The sequence below is a fragment of the Hermetia illucens genome, chromosome 5, assembly GCF_905115235.1.
Source record: "Hermetia illucens chromosome 5, iHerIll2.2.curated.20191125, whole genome shotgun sequence".
Taxonomy (NCBI): domain Eukaryota; kingdom Metazoa; phylum Arthropoda; class Insecta; order Diptera; family Stratiomyidae; genus Hermetia; species Hermetia illucens.
Genome location: NC_051853.1, coordinates 115,391,638 through 115,413,590, shown reverse-complemented (window position 1 = coordinate 115,413,590; position 21,953 = coordinate 115,391,638). Strand labels below are relative to the sequence as shown.

General features: G+C 43.9%; 1 protein-coding gene across 1 annotated transcript in view; it reads left to right on the top strand.

The window, feature by feature from the left end:
- The window catches only part of LOC119657176, a 42,823-nt gene extending 41,179 nt beyond the window's left edge, over positions 1-1,644 (top strand). The window contains exons 3-4 of the mRNA XM_038063963.1: positions 1,254-1,447; positions 1,510-1,644. Coding sequence (XP_037919891.1) covers positions 1,254-1,447; positions 1,510-1,528 — 213 coding nt within the window. The 3' untranslated portion in view covers positions 1,529-1,644. The remainder of the gene's footprint in view (positions 1-1,253; positions 1,448-1,509) is intronic.
- Positions 1,645-21,953: the final 20,309 nt, after the last annotated feature.

Sequence of the window (21,953 nt, the reverse complement as noted above, 5' to 3'; positions counted from 1 at the left end):
GCGACGGGATTAGTCCCGCAGAACTTACATAAAGCGCTGAAAACGCTCGATCTTAGGGCTGGACTATACATGGAGATGCAGAAAGTGGTTATCCTTGCAAGCTGCGCTATAGTCCGAAGAGTCCTGTCCGGTGACAGTCTGGTGGGTTTCAGTCTTGATTTGCGACAATCGGGATATAGCAATACATTTTCGCATGGTCGCCCACACTTTGCGTTAAAACGCATCGTCAACTCTACATCTACTCAATTCTACAAACGTTTGGCGGATTAAACATCGTCACACGTTTACAAGTGCGTCATTGTTTTCTGAGTAGGCAAGCGAATTCCCTTTGATTGGTCCAAAAAGCCGACAGTCGATCGTGTCGGTGGCAAGCGTTTGCAAACTTGCACAAGCCAAATACCCCATATGCATTTGCGATGGTTTGTTGAGCTCTAGAGAATGTATGGATGTCGCATCAGCTATGTATGTTGGGAATGGAAAAACGTGCATAGGGTACTGCTCAAAATCGTTATACTCCAAGCTTTCGGTATTCCGACTTGTTCATATTCGCGCTAATCCCATCCTCGCATTGATTTATTGGATAGTAAGTGGCCCAAAGCACATGTGGTCAATGTATTGATGTGTCGATGTCGTCTAGATGGTTTTCTTCCGTTTGTTTGCGCATCCTATCCCAGAAGAAAATGATGCCGAATGATTGATCTTGGATGCATCTATTGATTTCCTCCACACTTCCGCCAAGCGTCCCATAGGGGAATTTTAAAGCACCATTCGATCAGTGATTCCATTAAGATCTTATACAATTAATCCAAAATGAATCTCTAAGGAACTTTTGCCTTTCGTTATAGCGTGGATGTGGGAAGCCATAAACAGCTGTGCAATATCTATTGTTATGACAACTACTGCCACATGCTCGCAGCTATGTGATCGCAACCCCATGGGCACACACCAATGCACTGCATCACATATAGGGCACTAACATCAACCCTTATTCTTAGAATTTTGGTCGCGTAATTCCCATCGCGGTCGAAGATGTGCAATGATTTCCGTCTCCATAAAATGCGCTGGGAATTGAATCTCCTCTATATAGTCTTCTTGCGATCTTTATTTGGCTGCTTATATGTATGTGTTTCTCTGATTTTAATACCATAAAAAAATATGAAAATTGGCCTGGCTTAGAGTTAGGAAAAAAACCCGAAGCTTTCCAGTTAGTCATTGCTTTTTAATAAATCTAATATTCATTTGTTATATTTCAGTCACGGTACAAACACTTAGCCAACCGCCACGACTGGAATGATTCAAATTACGACGGATATTACAATCGTGAAAATTCACCATTATTAAAATCCCCCAACAGGCGAGGATCCCGGGAAGATACTGGGCAACAGCTCCACCAAAAAACACGTGCCCGAAGTATTACCAGGCGCCGTGGTGCTGTTAAGCAGCCAAGGTATTGTTATTTTCACTGACTTCATTTTTTACGCATGTATTTCATTATTTTTAAATAAACAGATACATTTTTTACAAATAATAGAACACACGTAATAAATGGCCACAAATTTGTCGCAAAATTCTTCCGGCAACCCACATTTTGCGCATTTTGCAAGGACTTCCTATGGGGATTTGGCAAGCAAGGATATCAATGCATAAGTAAGGATACGAACAGTTGTGGCTTAATCCAATAATGTAACTAACGGCCTTCATTACTTTTACACTGTTAAGAATTTTAACGAAAAACATTGCTACGAAAAATATTTTGCAGGTTGCATGTCGCCATATTCATAACCAAAAAGTGTTCAAAACTAATTCTGGTAATTACAGAATCCCCATGTATATATCTCCATTTACTGACGAAAACTGGCTTCCTACACCAGTTATCATTGTTAATTCTAGGTTAAAGTGAAACTTTATAGTTGACATTTTTAGAAATCCAAAAGGCAAATCTGTTACGGAAGAAAAATAAATATTATTAAATATTTAACTCAGAATAGGAAAGGAATGAGGAGAACGACGCACGGTACGCTTTAAAACTAAGGCTTTTAATTAGTATTACATATTATCGAATCCTTGAGAAAAACTATAAATACATAAATTTTTTCTTGCCCGGTATTGTACCCATCAATGCAAATAGAAAGAGTGTGATCTTGTTTTCGTTGTTACTTTTTGAGTCCGGTTTTACTTGCCTAATTGTCCAAACGTAGAGCCATTAGACCAATGTCATAAGGTATGTAAACCTGGCGAACTCCTCTTTGAACTATAAATTGATTTGTAATCGATGAAGTGCAGATGCAGAGGAAATCCGAGGTCCAGGTGAGGGTGCAGGGAAATCCAGATAGCAATCCAGCCGGCTTCATACCGAGCAGACATTCAAAGTGTCTTTCGTTGCGTTCGAGAATTACTTTATCTTTTTTTTCAGGTTTTGTGTAAACCTCCAACCTTATTAAAATGATTAAAAATTTGCTGTCTGTCTGTCCGTCACACGCAGTTTTCTCGGAGACGGTTATAGCGATTGACACCAAATTTCGTAGGAAGGTCCTTTTACATCGAATTTAAGAGGGGTCTCCACACATGCAAAAGAGGGGTGTACATTTTTTTTCAGCAAATATGGTCACGTGGGGTATCAAATTAAAGGTCTCGGTTAGTACTTTTCAAAGCCGGTCTTAGTTTGGGCATTTGTTAGAAAGGTAGGGAGTGTGGGGGTTGAAAGTGATCATTTCTTTAACGGACCCATTTTCAGAAACTATCAAAAATCAAAAGGCCGCCACTGTATGGTGCCTAGGCCCCGAAATACCCTCCATACCGATACCTGTTCAAATAAAGTTAAGAATAGTACATTGCTATAATTTTTAGTAATTGGCAGGGGAAAACCCGCCTTAAGTTCATCCTAGAATCACAAAATGCAGCAGTATAGGCTATAGTATGGACGATGATCCTGGCGGATTTGGTGGAAATCGCCCTGTTACTAACAAAGTATGTATAAGTTTCTGTGCAAATTTAAGACTTTGAATGTAAATATCACGCAAAAGTGGATATTCTAACATAATATATGCATAAATTACGTGCTAGGTTCTAATGCGGCAAAAGTACACTCAAATCGCTTTATATAAGAAATACACAAAACCTTTCATACCTGAAGCGTCCAACTTCCGGTTTCCCGACTTGTTTAGGATTTACAAATGAGTGAAAGCAAAAACTCAGCAGGAGCTTCGGGGAGTGTGATGTAGAGTCTCGCAGGGGCCACAACAGTTAATTTTTATTGGAAGGGGCAGTTCGTGATACGGTAGCATTATATTTGTGGCAACTCCCGCTTACTTGATCAACAAAATGGTGGAATTCCCTTTTCCACGGGAGGCGTAACGCTGCATGGCTCGTACTTTGTAACAATAACGGTCCAATACGTCGTGTTCATGTCCGCTCGCAACAATCTTCTTAGCTCTTTAGATTCATCTATCTACCTTTTCACAGTAAATCAGATCCTATGGCGTTCTTATAGGCCACAACTGACTTCTTGATCTCATCAATCAATCAATCATCAATGTTTTCGGATGGATTTTTTTCATAGTTTTTGTGGTTCATTCAACGAAAAACTTTCCACTGCCGCACTGCAGTATGCTAGATGCTAAAGATAGGCAACAATGAGATGACGACCGTTTCGAAGCCAATGTTAACACTCCTTCAAATACTGATAATTATTCCTTCTCTTCAAAATTGAAATCTTTGTAGATACGTACGTACGTAGGTACGTTGGCACTGTGATCGGAAAGCGGAATTAGCAGTGGATAGGTGACGCTTTGAGTAGTGCAGTGGAGTCTACTCTTTCAAAATGGCTGCCGAGTTGGTTGCCCTCCGGGCACTTGGCATACAACGGAAGTTCAACGTACATTTTTCTATCCCTATATAGCTACAAATCCAACATATTCCTTCATCATTCATTCATTCGTTCTCTTCCAAACTAGAAGATATATTACAGCCATAGATATTATCCTCAACCTAAACAAAGAAACTGCCTATTTCGAATACTGTACATATATATGCACGTATATAAAGTGATCGTATCCATATTTCCGATTTACTTCGTGCACAAAAGCTTACATATGTACACATATAGTACGTATATTAGATACGGCTGGTTTAATGTACAAATATATCTATCTGAATTAGGCACTACCCGCAAAGTTCATTAGCACGCATGTATTATATGCCTGCATACACATGTAGGGTTGTTAAATAACTAAAAAACTAAAACAAAATAATTCCCCATTCATAAGAACTGATTTCATTACGGTATTGATCAATTGAAATGTGATGATGACGTCATACATGTTGTGGAATGTACGAAATTCACAAAAACTGGCAGTTTCACCCTCTATAATAATTGGATTTTCTTCAAACTTGAACAACTTGTGCACTATGTTCTTCGTTACACCCGTGCAAAATTTAATACTTCTGGGATGAACACAAAGGGGGTTGCCGGATAAATTTCTAAAATGTGAAAATATACTATTATTAACTTTAATTGTGCTGATATCGGAACCGGATGTATTTTGAGGCCTAGATTTAGTAGAGGTGCACCACTGTGATTTTTTTGAGATTTTTCGGTTGGGTAGGTTCTGAGAACAAGACCTATTCCTTTTTTTGGAGGTCATATTTTGAGCTCTCACTCCCCTATGATTCACCCAATATCAAATATAGAACCAGCTTCGAAGAGTACTAATTGAGCCCTTTCATACCCCATGTGGCCACATTCTGTGAAAAAAAATGTTGCAGCCTCCTTTCACATATATATCAATGAATACAGATATGAGTGCCCCTTACCCATATTTGAGCGCCGCTAACCTCTCCATTTTATGGTCATGTTCTATAGTATACCGTGCGACTGCAGAATTGACATGTGTTTTTTGCCCAATTATATTAGTTCAGATTCTTTTAAATGTTGTTTGACCCGAATGCTGACTAACCGTTTGGATTGCCCACGTAGGTACATGGGCAATATTCGCAGGACATTTTGTAGGTGCCGCTTTTTTCTTGCTTCTTCGGATCTTTTTCATTGAATAATTGCGCTTTGAGCGTGCTGCTTGATCCTATTGGTTCGATGCCCTCTTTGGCCAAGATTCGTCGCGTTGAATATGTTAAGCTGGCTCATTATGTGTCCATCTTCATCCTCTCTTGGTCGAACAAAGTTGTTAAGTGATTCCGTTTCATCGTATCTTGCATTTCCCTTATTAAGCTGTGGATTAAAACTGGCGAAAATCCATTTTTAGTGGCTCTATCCAGAATGTATGTCTATTCTATTTTAAACCTTTCTTTGGTAAGAGGTATAGACAGAAGTCTGTCCACCATTAATCGGTAAGCGGCCACTTTATGCTGGTGTGAGTAGTTAGAGGTGGGGGTAAAATAACAATTTTTATTTACAAAAAGAGCATCATAATAAACTTATAGCTAACTTAGGGACTACCTTAACAGTTAAACTGAATCTAAGGTATAATATAAAGCTTAAACTAACTTATTACTAACAGGTTATGTAGAAAAAAGAAAATATATACATTGCATTTTGGAGGAAAAGTTGGAAAAAACCTCCACTCGTTGAACATATATAAAAACGGGGTGGGAGTGGGAGGGAAAAAGGACTGGGATAGGATGGGTGGGGTGCGGGGGAGGGATGGGAATTAAAAGCTGGGAGGAGCGCTAATGATGGGAAGGTTTACAAAATTGGGAATCGGAGAAGTTTCCCGTGTAGAAGACTATTCTACCTAGCGGATTGAACAAACGGTTCTGTGACTGAAGGGGTAGGAGGATCTGGGAAAATAGATGAGTTCGAAGAAGGTTATCTTCAACGATCTCGATCTGCATGGCTTTGGCGACAAGGGGATTGGGATGGGATGGGATTGGCACTTGACCAGGAAGTTGAGGGCAAGACGGGCAAGGAGGGCGTGGGGTTTGGCAGGACTCATAGAGGATCTGGTTGGAAATGTACTTGGAGCGGTCTTTGTTCTTAAATGTGTTGGCGCAGTGGCGAAGGATCCGGCGCTCTCTGAGGCGGAGTCGCTCCATTTGGGATGGGGAGCAATCGGACCAGAAAATAAAGCCAAAGATGAGGAGTGGGCGGATAAGCTGCTTATAACAAAACAGCTTAACCTTTTTTGGAGTCGGGGTATTGTATTTAAGGATAGGATACAGGGACCAGAAGGCATCAGTTGCACGGCCTAGTGCCTTCGTTATATGAGGTACATGAGAGAGGCGGGAGTCCATTGTCACCCCGAGGTAGGTGACTTCTTTAACAGTGGGAATGGGCTCGTCGTGGATTGTGAGTGACAATGATCTGGTGTCACTCCACATCTTCGGCGTCATTCTCATGACTCCATGGAAGACGATGGTCTCACACTTGTCGGGATTTAGGGAAAGTTTCCAACGGGTGAAATAATGGTAAGGTTCGTCCAAATAGGCATTCAGACGCGCTTCACCACGGGAGATGTCTTTGGTGGCCGTATAGATGATTAGGTCATCCGCGTATTGGAGGATCTGGATGGGAGACAGGTGTGGAGGTGGTTTGGGGATGTCTGCTGTGAACAGAGAGAAAAGGATTGCAGACAGGACTGAACCCTATGGAATGCCGGCGGGGCAAGTATAGGACGAGAAAAGGTGCTGCTGGATGTTGAGAAAGGATTTCCGCCCATCTAGAAAGCTAAGAATTAGCTTACAGAGTGGATGGAAATTGAGGATTTCGGAAAGCTTGTACGTGAGTCCGTATTGCCATACGGAGTCGAAAGCTTTCCTTAGGTCAAGGAGACAGGCTATGGTGGATGTCCTCCGATTGATACCCAGGAGGATATCAGTCTTGAGGACAAGCAGTGCGTGCTCAACCGAGTGTTTAGTTCGGTTGGCGAATTGGAACTCTGGTAGGGTGTTGTTGGAAGTGCATGAGGAATTTGATAATCCGCTCGAAGATTTTGGTGGAGGAAGAAAGGATGGAGATAGGCCTGTAGCTATCAGGATTAAGTGGATTACGGTTCTTTTTTGGGATGGGGACTATGCGAGCATTTTTCCATTCGGTGGGGAAGTGAGCGTTGAGGATGCAGTGGTTAATGATCGAGGAGAGTGTGGTGGAAATGTTGGGGGCGCACTTTTTTAAAACTATGGACGGGATTTTGTCGAGACCCACTGATTTTTTGTTCTTGGAGGCTGCAATTGCAGCTTCCACTGAACTTGGGTTGACAAAGTGGATGGGAGAAACATCATTATGTTCATCGGGATGGATAAGGGGTTGAGCAAAAAGGTTTAGGTTGGGACTGGGTTGGTAAAAAGTTGGTGTGGATTGAAGTTTTTCTATGCTTTCGTTCACAACACTTTCGAAGTGTTGATCGCGAATGTGGAGGGTGCAATGGTGCGCTTGAAGGAAATGGTCGGCTAGGATGTTCACCTTTTCGGGAGTTGAGATATTTTGTGGAAGGATGGTGGTTTGTTGGGAGGACTTGCCTAGACGAGGACAAGTTTTTCTGAGTTCCCTGAAGGTATCAGGGGTCAGCTCAATGTTGGAGAGGCGTTTGTGGAGGTGGTTGGTGTAGAGGGTTAAAATTCTATTGCGGATTGACCTGTCAAGGGGAAGGATTTCGTTACGGAGAGGAGAGGATTGCGGAGAGTATCTGTTCCTAAATAGCCTCCGCCTTAGGGTACGGTTGTACCTGATATCCTCGAGGATATCGTCTGGGAGAGAAATAAGGTTGCGGTAGTTGAGGGACCGAGAAGGTATCAGTTCGTCACATACTTGCTGAATTACTTCAGTGTACTGACGAACTGTCCAATCTGTAGTGTCGTTGGAAACTGTTTCGTTGGTAGGGAGGAGGAGAGATTCAAGTCTGGATTTAAGGGTGCAGTTGATGAGTTTCCAGTTCGCCTTCTGGAAGTCAGGGACTAAAGTAGGAGAGGGCCTGGTGGCTCTGTCGGGGAGTGAAATCTCTAAGCCCACGGCATCATGGTCACTGATACCGGGGGCTTTTTCTAGGAAGGGATAAGTATTGGGATTCGGTTTGAGGGTGAGGTTGCTGCCGATTAGGAAGTGGTTAAGGTAGGAATGGTAATACCCTTTGTTAAATGACGGGAGGGCAAGGCTGAAGTGGGAGAGGTTCATATTGGGGTTAGAGGTGGTTAGGAAACGGTGGAGAGTTTCCCCGTTCTGGTTCGACCGTACATCGAACCATGACGGGTGCCTGGCGTTGAGGTCCCCCCCTATAATTATGAACCAGGACTTGTTTGCTCTCGGTTGTGCGGCGCAGTAGGATAGGATCGAACGGATGTTATGGGTGTCAAAGGATTGATCAGGACAGTAGACAGCAGCTACGAAGACTAGGGAGGATTGGGTTTCAAAGGAAATAAGGGTAACATCAATAGATTTGAAGTTGTTTGGCAAGGAATTTTTCGGAAATAAGGATGGCCGTTCCACCACAGGTGTCTCGGCCTAGGGGATTGGACTGAGGACGGTCGGTTCTGAAAAGGTTGAAATTTGGGAAAATAGGCTTGTGCTTATAGTGCAGCCTGGTTTCACACAAGAGCACTATGTGCGGCTGAGTAGTTAGAGGTTCTGAAGATGGAACGTTTTGTAGTCGATGGGTCGAATTCGAAGCTGTTATTCTTCTTTAGTATTGTAATGTCCATCCATCTTGAATTTGATATTTGGGTGTTGTCTTGATTTGATCAAGTATATATACACTATTCCCCTCTTTTACAATGGTTAGATCGTCATCCAAATAGCGTAACCAAACTCTAGGTTTGACCATCTGCCCTTCCATTTTTTGTTCTAGGTCTGCCATGAAAATTTCAGTTAATAGTGGGGATAATGGGTTACTTTTCGCTGTCTCTTTGGTAGTCTTATAAAGTCTATCTCCAAAAGTAAAGTAATTTTCTGATATACATGTCGCCGCTAATTTAGTTTACTGTCATGCTGTTCGATCCATTCTTCCAACTTTCGTAGGGCTTTTTTTCACCAGAATGCTAGGAAATAATGTCTTTAGATCGTACGAAACTAAGATTTCATCGTCCTCTATATGGCGTTCCTTCAATCTGTCGACGACTTCTGCTGCGTTTCTTATGTTTTTGTTGTTCTAAAAATTACCAATTTTCTGCATTTCGCATATCACCTATTTGGCTATTTTGTACGTTGGAGAGTTCATATCTGCTATTATCTCTATGATTTCTTCTCCTTTTTGGCAGGTTTTTGGTTAACACTTAATCCTCGGGAACACCGGGTTAGGCATTCTAAGCTGTGCCACGTTTGGTATTTGCACTCCTGCAGTGGCTTTTCGACTCGTTCAATGGAATCCCGTAATTCAAATAACCTTAATTCAAAATATCCTCCATATTTTATTTTCTTGAATACCCGCCTGTTATATTCCTTTTTGTCCGTGACTACTAACGCGGTACCATTACCCGCTTTTAGATAATATGCATCCTTCTGTGTCAGCTGTTTGCCCAATTTCATTTCCTTGAGAGAGCGACTGGGCTTACTGTTGTGTTGGAAATATTTTATCTTACACTCAATGTCCATTACTGCGGTTTCAACTGGTGGTTCCGAAATACGTATACGGACAATTAAAGGAGCATCGTTGACATAAAAGGAAATTGGAATTTGTTTGCTTATTTTTTCGGACATGAATTCAGTCAATGCAAATACGGCGAGAGCAACACGCAATACTACGAATAAATGAGTTTGTTTCGACACGGAATAATAAAAAGATTTCTAATATCTCAGACAACAAAAATCACGTCTTCTCTATCATTTGCTTAGCTGGAAAAGTCGCTTCAATGCATCGAATATAATGAAGATTAACTCCTAAATAGTGTAAATACACTACTCAATAATTGAAAACTGATGCTTTAAAATGTGTAATAAAAATACTTAATCAAATGAATTGATTTTTTCAACACACATACATATTTCTTTCCAGAATGTCAAACTGCTGTACATAAAAAGTGCCATGATAAGTTACTTGGAACTTGTTCGGAGTCCTGTTTTAATTCAGAGAGCACAATAGTAAGTAACAACTTTTGATATTTAGCACATTGATTGTAGAAATAAATGATATTATACGTAGATATTCATGTGTCTAAGTGGGAAAAATTATTGGCACCGTTAGTACGTGTATTTTGTAGAAAGGGGCAATTGTTCTTTTGAACCAATCAAAAAATTATATAGTGGCCAGATGATATTTTTAAATGAATTATGAAAGGAAAACTAATATTTTTTATGTATGGTTATCGTTACTTTTTTAATCTTATGTTACATGGAGAAATTGTGGAAAATTCAATTTATCATCATATCGACGGAAGTTTGTAATGATAAGAGTGGCTATAGGAGGGTCAGGTCGATCATCCTGAGTGGCCGATAACGACCTAGAGGGCAGAGCTATCCCAAAAATCTAAACAAATTGGCTAAGTTGACCGTGAAGGTCCGCCCACAAAGATTGAAGCTCCATCAAAGTGCTCGGTCGACACGTTCTTGCACGCCTCTGTGCTAGCCAGGCTCGGGAATGTGGGGGGGTCCTTTGAGGGCTTTGATCCCTCACGCTTCATTACTACAAAACAACGTGTCTATTCCGATTAGTGGGTCCGCACCGGATTCTAAATTCGACGTTAATAAGAATTTCGCGACGGCCTATCGAATGATAAACAGAAGGCGAACTAAAATTGGAAAATAGAAAAGAAAAAAAAAAAACGGCTCGACCGCGCGCGTGGAGCCGTAAGTCTCCGGACCCGAGTGCCGCGATCAAGGAGAGGAAGATCCACGACGAATCGCCGTCTCAATTATTGCCTCTTCCGCCTCAGATCTTGTATGAGGCGCGCCCCCTGAGGTTCCCACCCTTCCTCGACATCCTCAGGCCAGTTTATCATTTTGAGGATGTCCCTTACAGAAGTTCCGCGGGAGAAAGGAGGATAAGAAAGGGAGGAAGTCCTCAAATTACGATTGGATTATTCAAACATAATTATTCATCATTCAAACAAACTTCTAAACATGAATTATAATAAAAAAAATAAAAATAAAAATAAACAATATGTTAAATTTAATGCCAGACTAAAGGAGAAAACCAAAAGAAATATGTGAAAGCAAAAGAAATAAAAAAAAAAATAGAAAAAAACCAAGACTTACCCGGGTCGTCACTCCGAGCTCGGGATGATGCTGCTACAAATTCTAAAATTTTATAAAAAAAACAATTATAAGTAAAATTAATTCTTTAGTATATATATTTATGTCATTCTACTTGACGATTCCTTCTCGCGCAAAATATGAAACACTTGTCATCCAGCAGGTGTATTGCTTAAATTCTTACAGAAACGATTAATATATTATGCTAGAATCCGCACGCTTCTTAGCTGTTCAAAATCTGTCTTTTTCTACTAACGAAAATTTTTCCGGAATTTCTCCCCCACGTTTGAAACTCACAACCAATCCCGTCACTCAAAACAAAGCACTCTACTTTTCTTCTGCCTGAACTTATTCAGAATATTTCCTTTAAAATACACTTGAATTATGGTTTAGCACGATGCGGTGTTAGCTTTCTGGGTCCGATTCTTCTATTTTCCTCGCGAAAAACTTCACTTCTTTTCTTCCAAATGACAAAACCGATCTCCCTTTTCCCAACCAACTGTCACTTCTCCTATCCAACGTTCACCCCGTAAAAAAAAAAACAAACTCCTTCTTCTCTTCTTCCACCGTTCGCCCGCCAAAAGAAAACTCCACTCCTTTTGTCTCCCGCTTCGCCTCCTCCTTCCTCTTTTTCTTGCGCACCGCTTCTCTTCCCGCTACATAGCCTTGTTCTTTGTTCGCTCACCGCTCCTCTTCCCCCTAAATTGTCAACTCCATATTCAATTTCCGCAAAACTCTCGGATGACCAAAAAGCCATCCCAACCTCATAAATTTTTTTCATCTGTGCGCAGAAAACTTCCACACACAGTGTTTTTTTCATAAAGAGACAACAATCGAGTTGCTCCCCGTCGCAGAATATAAAAAAAAAAAAATAAAAAAAAAAACAAGCAAAAAGGTATCGCGAGAATTCAATCTTCCTCGTCTGAAGTTAGAGAACAAAGTGAAGATGAATCATTGAGGACGGAACGGCACAGCATATAGCCGATTACCTCCGTATTCCATCAAGGACTCATCTCAACCGCCACTTCATCCCTACGAAGAAGAAAAAATATTTAATTTTCTTCAAATTCTGAAACCAAGAGATAGCCGTTTCACATAAAGGTAGGGAAGGACACTCCTCAGAAGCTCGGACGGCAATACCTTTCAGCTTATAGCCGCAAAGATCCGTAGATCCAGAGGCTTCTGGGAGACAATCACCTACGAGACGTTAAATCTCAAGACAAACACAACAAACACAACACTACCAAGTATAGGACAGGAAACTCTACGCTAGAAGGTGGGAAAGGAAAATGAGGCTTAGGAACACTTGCTTCTGGGGAAAAAGGCGTGAAACCTAAAACTAGAAATCTGAAGGCAAGTGTACGTGGAGCCTAGCCGGGAACAATATTGAGAATCTATTGATTCTCTATCCGACACCACCAAACGAAATTGTGAGCCGGAATAGGCTATCTTCCACTTGATTCAGGAAACCTGCAAATAAGAAATTAGGCCTGAATCCAGGAAATGTTGGGCCCTACGTTGGGCGCCATTTGTAATGATAAGAGTGGCTTGACGCTTCAGGTATAAAAGGTTTTGTGTTTCCCTATGTGAGGAGCTATTGGCCTGGTAGTTCTCCATTGGCTTATAGCATTGACCCGAGATATTGAAATCGTTCAGTTCTGGGCAGGTTACTGCCATTGCCAGAACTGAGCGATTTAAGTAACTCGCCAGAACTCAGCGATTTAAAAATCTCGAGTCAACGCTATCAGCCAATGGAGAACTGCGTAATGAAATTGTTTCACGCATTAATGCAACCTGGATGAAGTGGCATTCCCCAACTGGTGTTCTTTGTGATCGACGTATCAGCGCACGTCCCAAATCTAAAATTTACTGCAATGTCGTCCGTCTGCCACTCTCTATAGTTCTGAGTGTTGGCCGACTATAAAGGGTAATGAACGGCGTCTTGCGGTAATGGGGACGAAGATGTGGCATTGCACTTTTGGCGTGACACGTTTTGATTACATCTAAAATGAGAATATCCGCGATCGATATGGGTTTGCATCGATCGTGGAAAAACTGCAAGAGAGGCGTTTTCGATGGTGTGGTCACGTAATTAACGCTAACGAGAATTCAACAACCAGTGTTGATCAGAACATCGAGAGCAATGGTAAGTAACCAAAAAGCCGGCCAAAACAATGGTGGCTTGATACGCTGGATGGGGATTTAAAGGTCTCGCGATTACATCCTGATCAGGCATTTGATAAAATAAAATGACGAAACCGATCATCACGAGCCGACCCCGCTTGTGAACTGAAGGCTGAAGAAAAAGAAAAAGATATGAGAAGCGACGAGTGCACGACAGCTCCGTGTAATATAGCTAAAAATTCCATTGCCCTCTATTTTCTAGAAAGCCATTTAAATAAATCATTTGATGGAAAGCCCTGTGTTGATAATGGTCACCTTCACGCGCTTCACGCTCTGAGTTTAATATTATTAGCGAATGAAAACAATTTAACCAGCATCAAATATAAAAAAGGGCTAGGGAGAATTAGATTCTTCTTGAATGGAATTTTAATATTTCACTCGAATTTCAATTATTCTCGTTAATTATGACGTCAGCATCTTATTTGTATGGCTTAGAATGCTGTTAATTAGCACGAAATTGATAAGTTTGAACTGCTACAACTTTCCCACTAATAGTCGGATTTTCATGAAACCTGGCATGTGTATGCACAAGGCTGTCCTCTATGTCGGTGCAAAATCTAGTACACTTAGGATGAACCTAAGGGGAGTTTTTTAGTCTATTTCTAAAAGTTGATAATATACTATTAGTAAATTTTTTGAGCAGATACCGGAATGGGACATCTCTCGAAGATTAGATTTCACATAAGTGTTTTACACAAAACCTTAAAAAGGGCTGCAGATAAGTAGATTCTTCATAAATGCGACTTTAATATTTCACGCGAATGTCAATTATTCCGGGTAATTATGACATCAGCATCTGATTTGCATGGCTTTGGAAGCGGTAAAATCGCGCGAAATTGCTAAGTTTGAACTGCTATAACTTTGGCGTTAATTGCCAGATTTCAACGAAATTTTGCAAGTATACACAGAATATTGTCCTCTCTGCTGGTACAAACTTCCAAAGTCCTAGGATGAATTTAAGGGGGGTTTTTCAGTAAATTTCTAAAAAGTAGTAATATACTATTAGTAAGTTTATTTGAGCAGATACCGGGATGGGACATATTTTGAGGCCTAGATTTCATCTAGGCGCACCACTCTGATTTTTTCCGGATTTTTAGGTTGGGTAGTTTCCGAAAATGAGTCCTGTCTCACTTTAAGTGCGTACATTTTGACTCATTACTCTCACACTTTGCAACTTATGCCAAAACTAATATCAGTTTCGGAAAGTACAAACCGGGACCTTTCATTTGATACCCTACACAACTACATCCGGTGAAAAAAAATTTTTAATCCCCCCTTTGCATGTATGGGGAGCCCCCCTTTAAACTCCACCTAAATTTATGCCACTCACTGTATGCGTGGGATTTCATAGTTCCCACCTGTCCACCAAATTTCGTTCGGATCGGTTTATCCGTTTTGGAGAAAAATGCGTGTGACAGACAGACAGACAGACATTGAATCGATTTTAATAAGGTTTTGTTTTACACAAAACCTTAAAAAAACGGCTTCACGCGCGCGGTCGAGCCGTTTTTTTTTTGCTTTTCTATTTATTATTTATTAATGTCGATTTTAGAATCCGGTGCGGACCCACGCATCGGAATAGACACGTTGTTTTGTAGCTCAAAGGAACCCCCCCCCCCCATTCCCGAGCCTGGCTAGCACAAAGGCGTGCAAGAAGAGAATCCATATTGCTTCCGTTATTTTTTTTATTGGGCCAATTTCAAAATATTTGATTCTGATGGCCCGCAATTGATCCGGGGAAAAGTAAGCACTGGCTTTGATAACCGTAACATTGGGTCAAATGTTAAAACCGACGCTGCCAGCATTATCTAGTAGGGTTCTATGGCGTCTAAAGGGCCAGGGTCACTGTATAATAATACAAGAAAACCTACATAAAATAGACTATCTTGACATACTATGGCAGCACTTACCAACTACGGTCGCAACATTGCCAGTAATTATCTGATTTAAACAAGGCAGGCGCAAAGCTGACTACATTCCCCCTAGTGTACCATTACGATTTTGAATGAAGTACTCTAATACGCTTCAAGCCCCAAATCCAATTGGATTGTCGCGAAAACGATTATTACTCTTTCCGAGTTATCATGGATTTAACCTAATACCAGAAATAAGTATTATCCGTTTAGGCTCGGACGATCCTACCTACTTAAAAGATAAAGGCGCTCTGGTGGTGGTTGCCGGTGGTAGGTTAATGGGAGAATCCTCGAGAATCCCCCAAAACATCGAATACGTATACAGAATAGAGCACGAAGGATCCGTGGACCAAAGAGACGTGGGAGTAAGTTGCTCCCCGTTTGGTCCGGTCCAACAGCAAGTGGTTGTGGACTTAGGATTCCTCACTTATCCTAAACAATAACTTAGCTTTAGCCTAGCTTAGGCCCAAACTATTGGCGGTTTCTATTGGATATAACTCGAACCCGTTTGTTCTATATTTTTTGAATGCTTAGGTGCCAGGCCCCAAACGAGGGATCCGTGGACCAAAGAGACGTGGGAGCAAGTTGCTCTCCATTTGGTCCGGTCCTACAGCAAGTGGTTGTGGACTTAGGATCGCTCACTTATCCTAAACAATAATTTGGATGTGGAGTTCACCAATGCCATATCCGGCAGGTACAGGAGACGTACAAACTGCCTTCATCCAGATCGAGCAGGCGGCGCGAGATCTTGGGCTGCACATCAATGAAGGCAAGACAAAATATATGGTGGCAACGTCAGCATCGAAGACGAATCAACCAACAACATCAAACCGCACTGGTCAAACACAAACACGAAGAAGAATAAGGATAGGAGAATACAACTTTGAGACCGATGACAATTTCTCCTATCTAGGGTCGAAAATCACAACCGATAACAACTACGATGATGAAATCCAGGCCCGGTTGTTGTCAGCCAACAGAGCCTATTTCAGCTTACAGAAACTGTTCGGCTCGAAACGTCTCTCCATAGGGTCAAAGCTCTTACTGTACAAGACTATGATCTTGCCAGTTCTCATGTATTCCTCGGAAACTTGGGTTCTTAGCAAAAAAAATTGCGAACTCCTGGCCGCGTTCGAGAGAAGAATCCTCCGAAGAATTTTTGGCCCCCTACATGAGGATGGACGATTCCGCAGCCTACACAATGACGAAATCTATGAGCGATACCATGACCGTTCGGTTGTGGATAAAATGCGGCTCAATAGGTTACGGTGGGCGGGTCACTTAATCCGTATGGATGAAGATGATCCCTCCCGGAAAGTCTATAAGGGCAATATCTATGGTAGAAAAAGAAGACGAAGCAGACCCTGCCTAAGATGGAGCAATGGCGTAGGTCAGGACGCCAGACAGCTTTTAGGGATATCGAATTGGTGGACCTCGGCGCAAAACCGGGATGTCTGGAGTTCCTTATTAAGGCAGGCCTAGACCGGATACCGGTTGTTGCGCCGTTGATGATGATGATATCCGGCAGGTGACTCGTGATGACCTCTGCGGATGGCGTGGATTCGATACTTGTCTAATCCAAATTCCTCCCGAATCTCACCGCTAAACATTACTACTATTCGCAACAGACTCCTAAGTTGGTCACCAGCACCAGCATACAACTTGATGTCATCTAGGTACATAGACCAACTGCAAAACCACAACTTCCAACATCATTCAGCAGCCATGAGCCATAGAGAACCAAAGAGGGCCCAACGAATCCTCTTGGAAAATGCCCCTCCCCCCTTATACAGATGGGCTCTGAGGTGTTGGTTCCCTCAGATAAATGAATTGGAAAGGTGGTATGCTACTCTTTCTTGAAATTAATTCCACCGACTCATGGTTTAATTAATTTATACTGTCTGCCAACTGACCATGCATACTGGTAAACTATCACTCAAACACTATTTATATCAGAAATGCTGCACCCGTTCCATTTCTTTGCCCTATTTATGGCTCGTTTGCAAACGTCCGCAAATTTCATGCCCGGCTTTATGAAATGGCTGGCACCTTCAGCGTCTGGACGCTCTGTTGGAATCCGGGGAGTGATCGAAAAAACTACGGTCGCATGCGATGCGTGCTGAACACGTCTGGAGTGACATACGCCATACTGTCGCAAAAGAATGCATCTGAGTCAGCCTAGCAATGTCCTGCCTTAGTAAGTCACGCCTACTTTTCAGACGGATTTCCGGTGCTATCTACTTCATATCAGCACACAGGCGAGATCTAATCTAATCATTTATTTGAGATAGAATTATCTATCGGAAATGTATAGAACCTGGGAATATCTGCTCTTTAGAAATTGTTTCAAACCTCAACTTCACTGAAAGTGTTGCTTGCAGTGCGGCGGGATGTAGTTGATGTCACCGCCTCTGCCCCATCGACTCCTGGTCACCAGTTTCTGCGAAGACCTCAAGTCGAACACGTTCCCCGATGATGGGCGGGATTGTGCGACAGCGAATAATGAAGCGTTATTGGCCTGCTAGCCGCTGCACAACCATGTGTGTATTGCGGGAAATATTCGACAAATGTCTGCTGCAACGGTAAGATATCGTATCTACCCCCGCCGTGATTTCGTAATAGGAGTGGATGATAAGAGGGATAAGAGGTTCATATCCGCAGTCCACTTCATTGGCTGGCTACGCGAAACTTCTGGCGGAGCTCGACCCAGTCACCAAGTCAGACGACTCCCACCGGCTATTCGTAGGCGGCCTCAAATTTCTCCTTCTTCTCATTCAATGGGTTTGTACTTTATACCTAATTGCCACGTGTGGTGAAAGCTTCCTTAAAATCTGCAAAACTGCTCCAGCGGTATTATTATTATGATATTTCCCGAGTTGTCATAATCTCGGCAGATACCAGCTTTTATCTTATACCAAAACTAAGTGCCTAGCATTTAGGCTCGGACGATCCCTACCTATTTAAAAGAATAAGGGGGCGCTGGTGGTGATGGCCGGTGGTAGGTTAATTTTTTTTTTTTTTTTTTTTTTTTTTTTTTTTTTTTTTTTTTTTTTGGAGTAGGGTAGGTGAATGCGTTTACGCACAGAGTGTTGGACTCCCGCAAAAGCACGCTGGCGGACTACCAACTAAACACCTCCCTGTCATCAGAGAACTAGCCTGGAACCGTTTGACACATTACTTCGGGCTAGCCCTCCCGCTCTCCCGGCTTTGGGAGCCTTCAAGTCAGGGAATTCCTTTCACCAACGGGAGGGGAGGGGAGGAAGGGAGTTGTTAGTTTAGGGAACCCCTTACCGTCCGATCCCTCTGCCGGTCGAGTTCAATCTTCTTCGTAGTAAGAAGAGCCCGAACATAATGCGCAATACGATTCCAGCTGCCAGCGCTCTTCAGCATCTCTCTGACAATGTTGTCTGGAGAGAGCTCCCCTGTGTCTGCATAAAGCTGCTGGCGGAGGCCATCCCACCTCTCGCAAGAGAAAAAGGTGTGCTCAGCGTCATCCGGCACTCTATTGCAGAACACACAATCAGGAGATCGCGCCTTCCCAACCCTGTGCAGGTAAGACTGAAAACCTCCATGCCCACTTAGAAGTTGGGTAAGGAAGTAATCAATCTCACCGTGCTTTCTGTTCAACCATGGGTCTACTTTGTCGATGAGCCGCGCAGTCCACTTGCCCCTTGGCTCATTTTGCCAAGAAACTTGCCACTCGTTAAGGGTGCGTTGACGTTCTTCACGGGCAACCACTTCTCTTAAGTTTTCGCCCTTACGGCGATAGATAGCTTTGCGCTCCTTGGCAAGGAGGGCAACGGGGATCACTCCCGCAATCACCATCACAGCCGGTTCGGAGACAGTGCGATAAGCAGACGCCACTCGCAAAGCTCCCCGCCTCTGCACTTGAGCTAGGCGTTTACGATGCACCTCCTTGTCAAGGGCATCAGCCCATACCTCCGCACCATAGAGAAGGACGGACTGCGTTGCTCCCATGAGGAGACGTCTCCTAGTTGATATAGGGCCGCCCACATTCGCCATTAGCCGACTCAAGGCCGCGACTCCTGTTGCAGCCCTGTCCGCGGCTGCTTTGATTTGCTCGAAGAAGCTCATCTTCGAGTCGAGCATTAAACCAAGGTATTTAACCGCTGGTTTTGACTCTATAGTCAACTCGCCGATCGATATGGGACGCAAGGTCGGGATTCTCTTTCTGGTCAAGATGACTACTTCGGTTTTTTCCAGCGCAAGGTTGAAACCGTGAGCAGTCATCCATCCGCTTACCCGTCGCATCAATATGCCAAGTCTGCTTTGCGCCTGTTCAACAGTGCGTCCGGCAACAAGTGCCGCAACGTCGTCTGCATAACCGACCAGGCGCGACTCTTCAGGCATATCGAGTCTCAGCAGACTATCGTAGGAAGCGTTCCAGAGGTCCGGCCCTAGGATGGATCCCTGCGCTACTCCCGACGTGATTTCCATCCTCCTCTGGCCCTCTAGCGTCTCATAGAACAGGGAGCGGTCTTTCAGATAATCCTTCAATATCCGCAAGAGATAGCTTGGCACGTGAAAGGAGTTCTCTAGTGTGCCCAGCATATCTGTCCATCTTACGGAATTGAAGGCATTTCTGACGTCAAGCGTTATGAGGAGCACTATCCGTCGAGATCGGCGGCTGTGTGCCCCGGCTCGATTAAACGCATCTACGACCTCCATAACAGCATCCACTGTAGATTTCCCTGTTCTAAACCCGAACTGCCTTGCGGATAAGTCCCCGGCAACACGGATCGCTTCAGCGAGTCTACCCCTGATGAGCTTCTCGAGCACTTTTCCGGCCGTGTCAAGCATACACAGCGGTCGGTATGCAGACGGGAGCTCCGGATCTCCTTTACCCTTACGGATTAACGCGAGTCTGGCCACTTTCCAGCGAGAAGGAAAAATGCCCTCCTTCAAGCACGCGTTGAACGCTTCGAGCAGCAATTCTGGCCGTTGGCGGAACACCAGTTTGTAAACTTCCGCCGGGATGCCATCAGGGCCTGGCGCCTTCCTGTTTTTCATAGTGAGAACCGCTTCTTCGAGTTCTCCCATTGTGAAAAGGGGGCAATCCACGAGGCTTTCCGCGCTGTTTACATCAACCCGTACAGGGTGTCTGGGGAACAATGCCCGCACAATGCGGTCCATCTGGTCGGTGCTCAGTATGCAGGGCTTCCGCAGAGCCCCGATTTTCCGAGTGACAAGCTTATAGCCAAGTCCCCACGGGTCATCATTCACCTCATTAACGAGATTTTGCCAGCCGCGAGCTTTGCTTTTATTTATAGCGCTGCGGAGTCTCCTTTTTGCTGATCTATATTGTGCCTTTATGGCACATGCCTCCTCGTTGGCGTACAAGCGTTGCGCCAAACGGCGGAGCTTATGACACTCCTTCCGTAGGTCGGCAATTTCCGCCGTCCACCAGTACATAGAAGGCTTGTCGCGCCTGGGGCCCCTCCGGGGCATGGAAGCCTCACACGCCGCCGTTATCAGATTCATCACTGAATTTACGACGGTGTCAGCTGCGACACCACCACCCCCCGGAGTGCCCCCCGGTGCGGCCCTGCCTGTTCCAAGAGCTTCGACGAACCTTCCGATGTTCACCTTCGCGACATTCCACACGCAGGGGGAACGTCGTGTTGGTGCTCGCCGGCAAGTAGCGTCAAACACTCCGAACGCAATGTACTGATGATCACTTGCCGAGAAGTCTTCTAGGACTCGCCACCCGTCCACCGATGATGCCAGAGATTCCGACGCAAAAGTGATGTCGGGAATGCTTCCTTCACAACCTGAGCGCCGAAACGTTGGCGTGGATCCGGTGTTTAAAATTACGAGTCCGGTTCTCGCCGCCATTTCCAGAATCCGTTTCCCTCTGGAGTCTGATTGAGGCATGCCCCATTCAAGAGCCCTGGCATTAAAATCACCGCCAACCAGGATTCGTCCCTCCGTGCTCGAAACGGCGTCCTCCAGAGCATCAAGCCGACGTTGAAAGTCCGGAATCGACTCATTCGGCGTCAGGTAAACGCTAAAAAACGTTATCCCTAAACACCGGATCCAGGCAAATCCGTCTCCCCGGCCTTCGGCAAGAACACGAAGTCGAACGTCGTCCCGAACCCAGATGGCAGCGGTGCCCGATAAGTCCAGATACCATGAGGACGGGTCCTTGTTTCGGTATTGCTCGCTAATCAGCACTAGATCAGCATTTACTTCCGCAGCGAACTGTGCTAGCAACTGGTGAGCGGTTGCACTCCGGTGCATATTAATCTGCAAAATGCGGATCATGGCGTTCGCACCCTAGCCCTCTCCAATTCCGCCCTGAAGATCGGACACCGTCCCGAGCCCGCAGTGTGTGCGACGCTTTCGCCAGACGCACCACGATCCCTGCAGAGAACACAACTCTCGCTTTCCTTGCAAATCTTCGCTTGATGACCCGCTTGGCCGCATCTCCGGCATGCTGTCCTCCTGTCCGGACCCTTGCAAGCTGCTGACGTGTGTCCATAGTCCAGACACCTGTAGCACTTGGTGGGGACTATCCGCATTCGTACCCTGCATACTACCCATCCGATTTTGATTCTCCCGCTGTTAAGGAGTTTCCTCGCATATTGCTCGGGGACATCCACCACGGCAAGTTTTTGGCCTCGAGCATTTACAGAGGTAATAGCTACCCGGGCATTGGTTACCTCTGGACATTCGCGCTTTAGCGCCTCCTCTACTTCGACCTT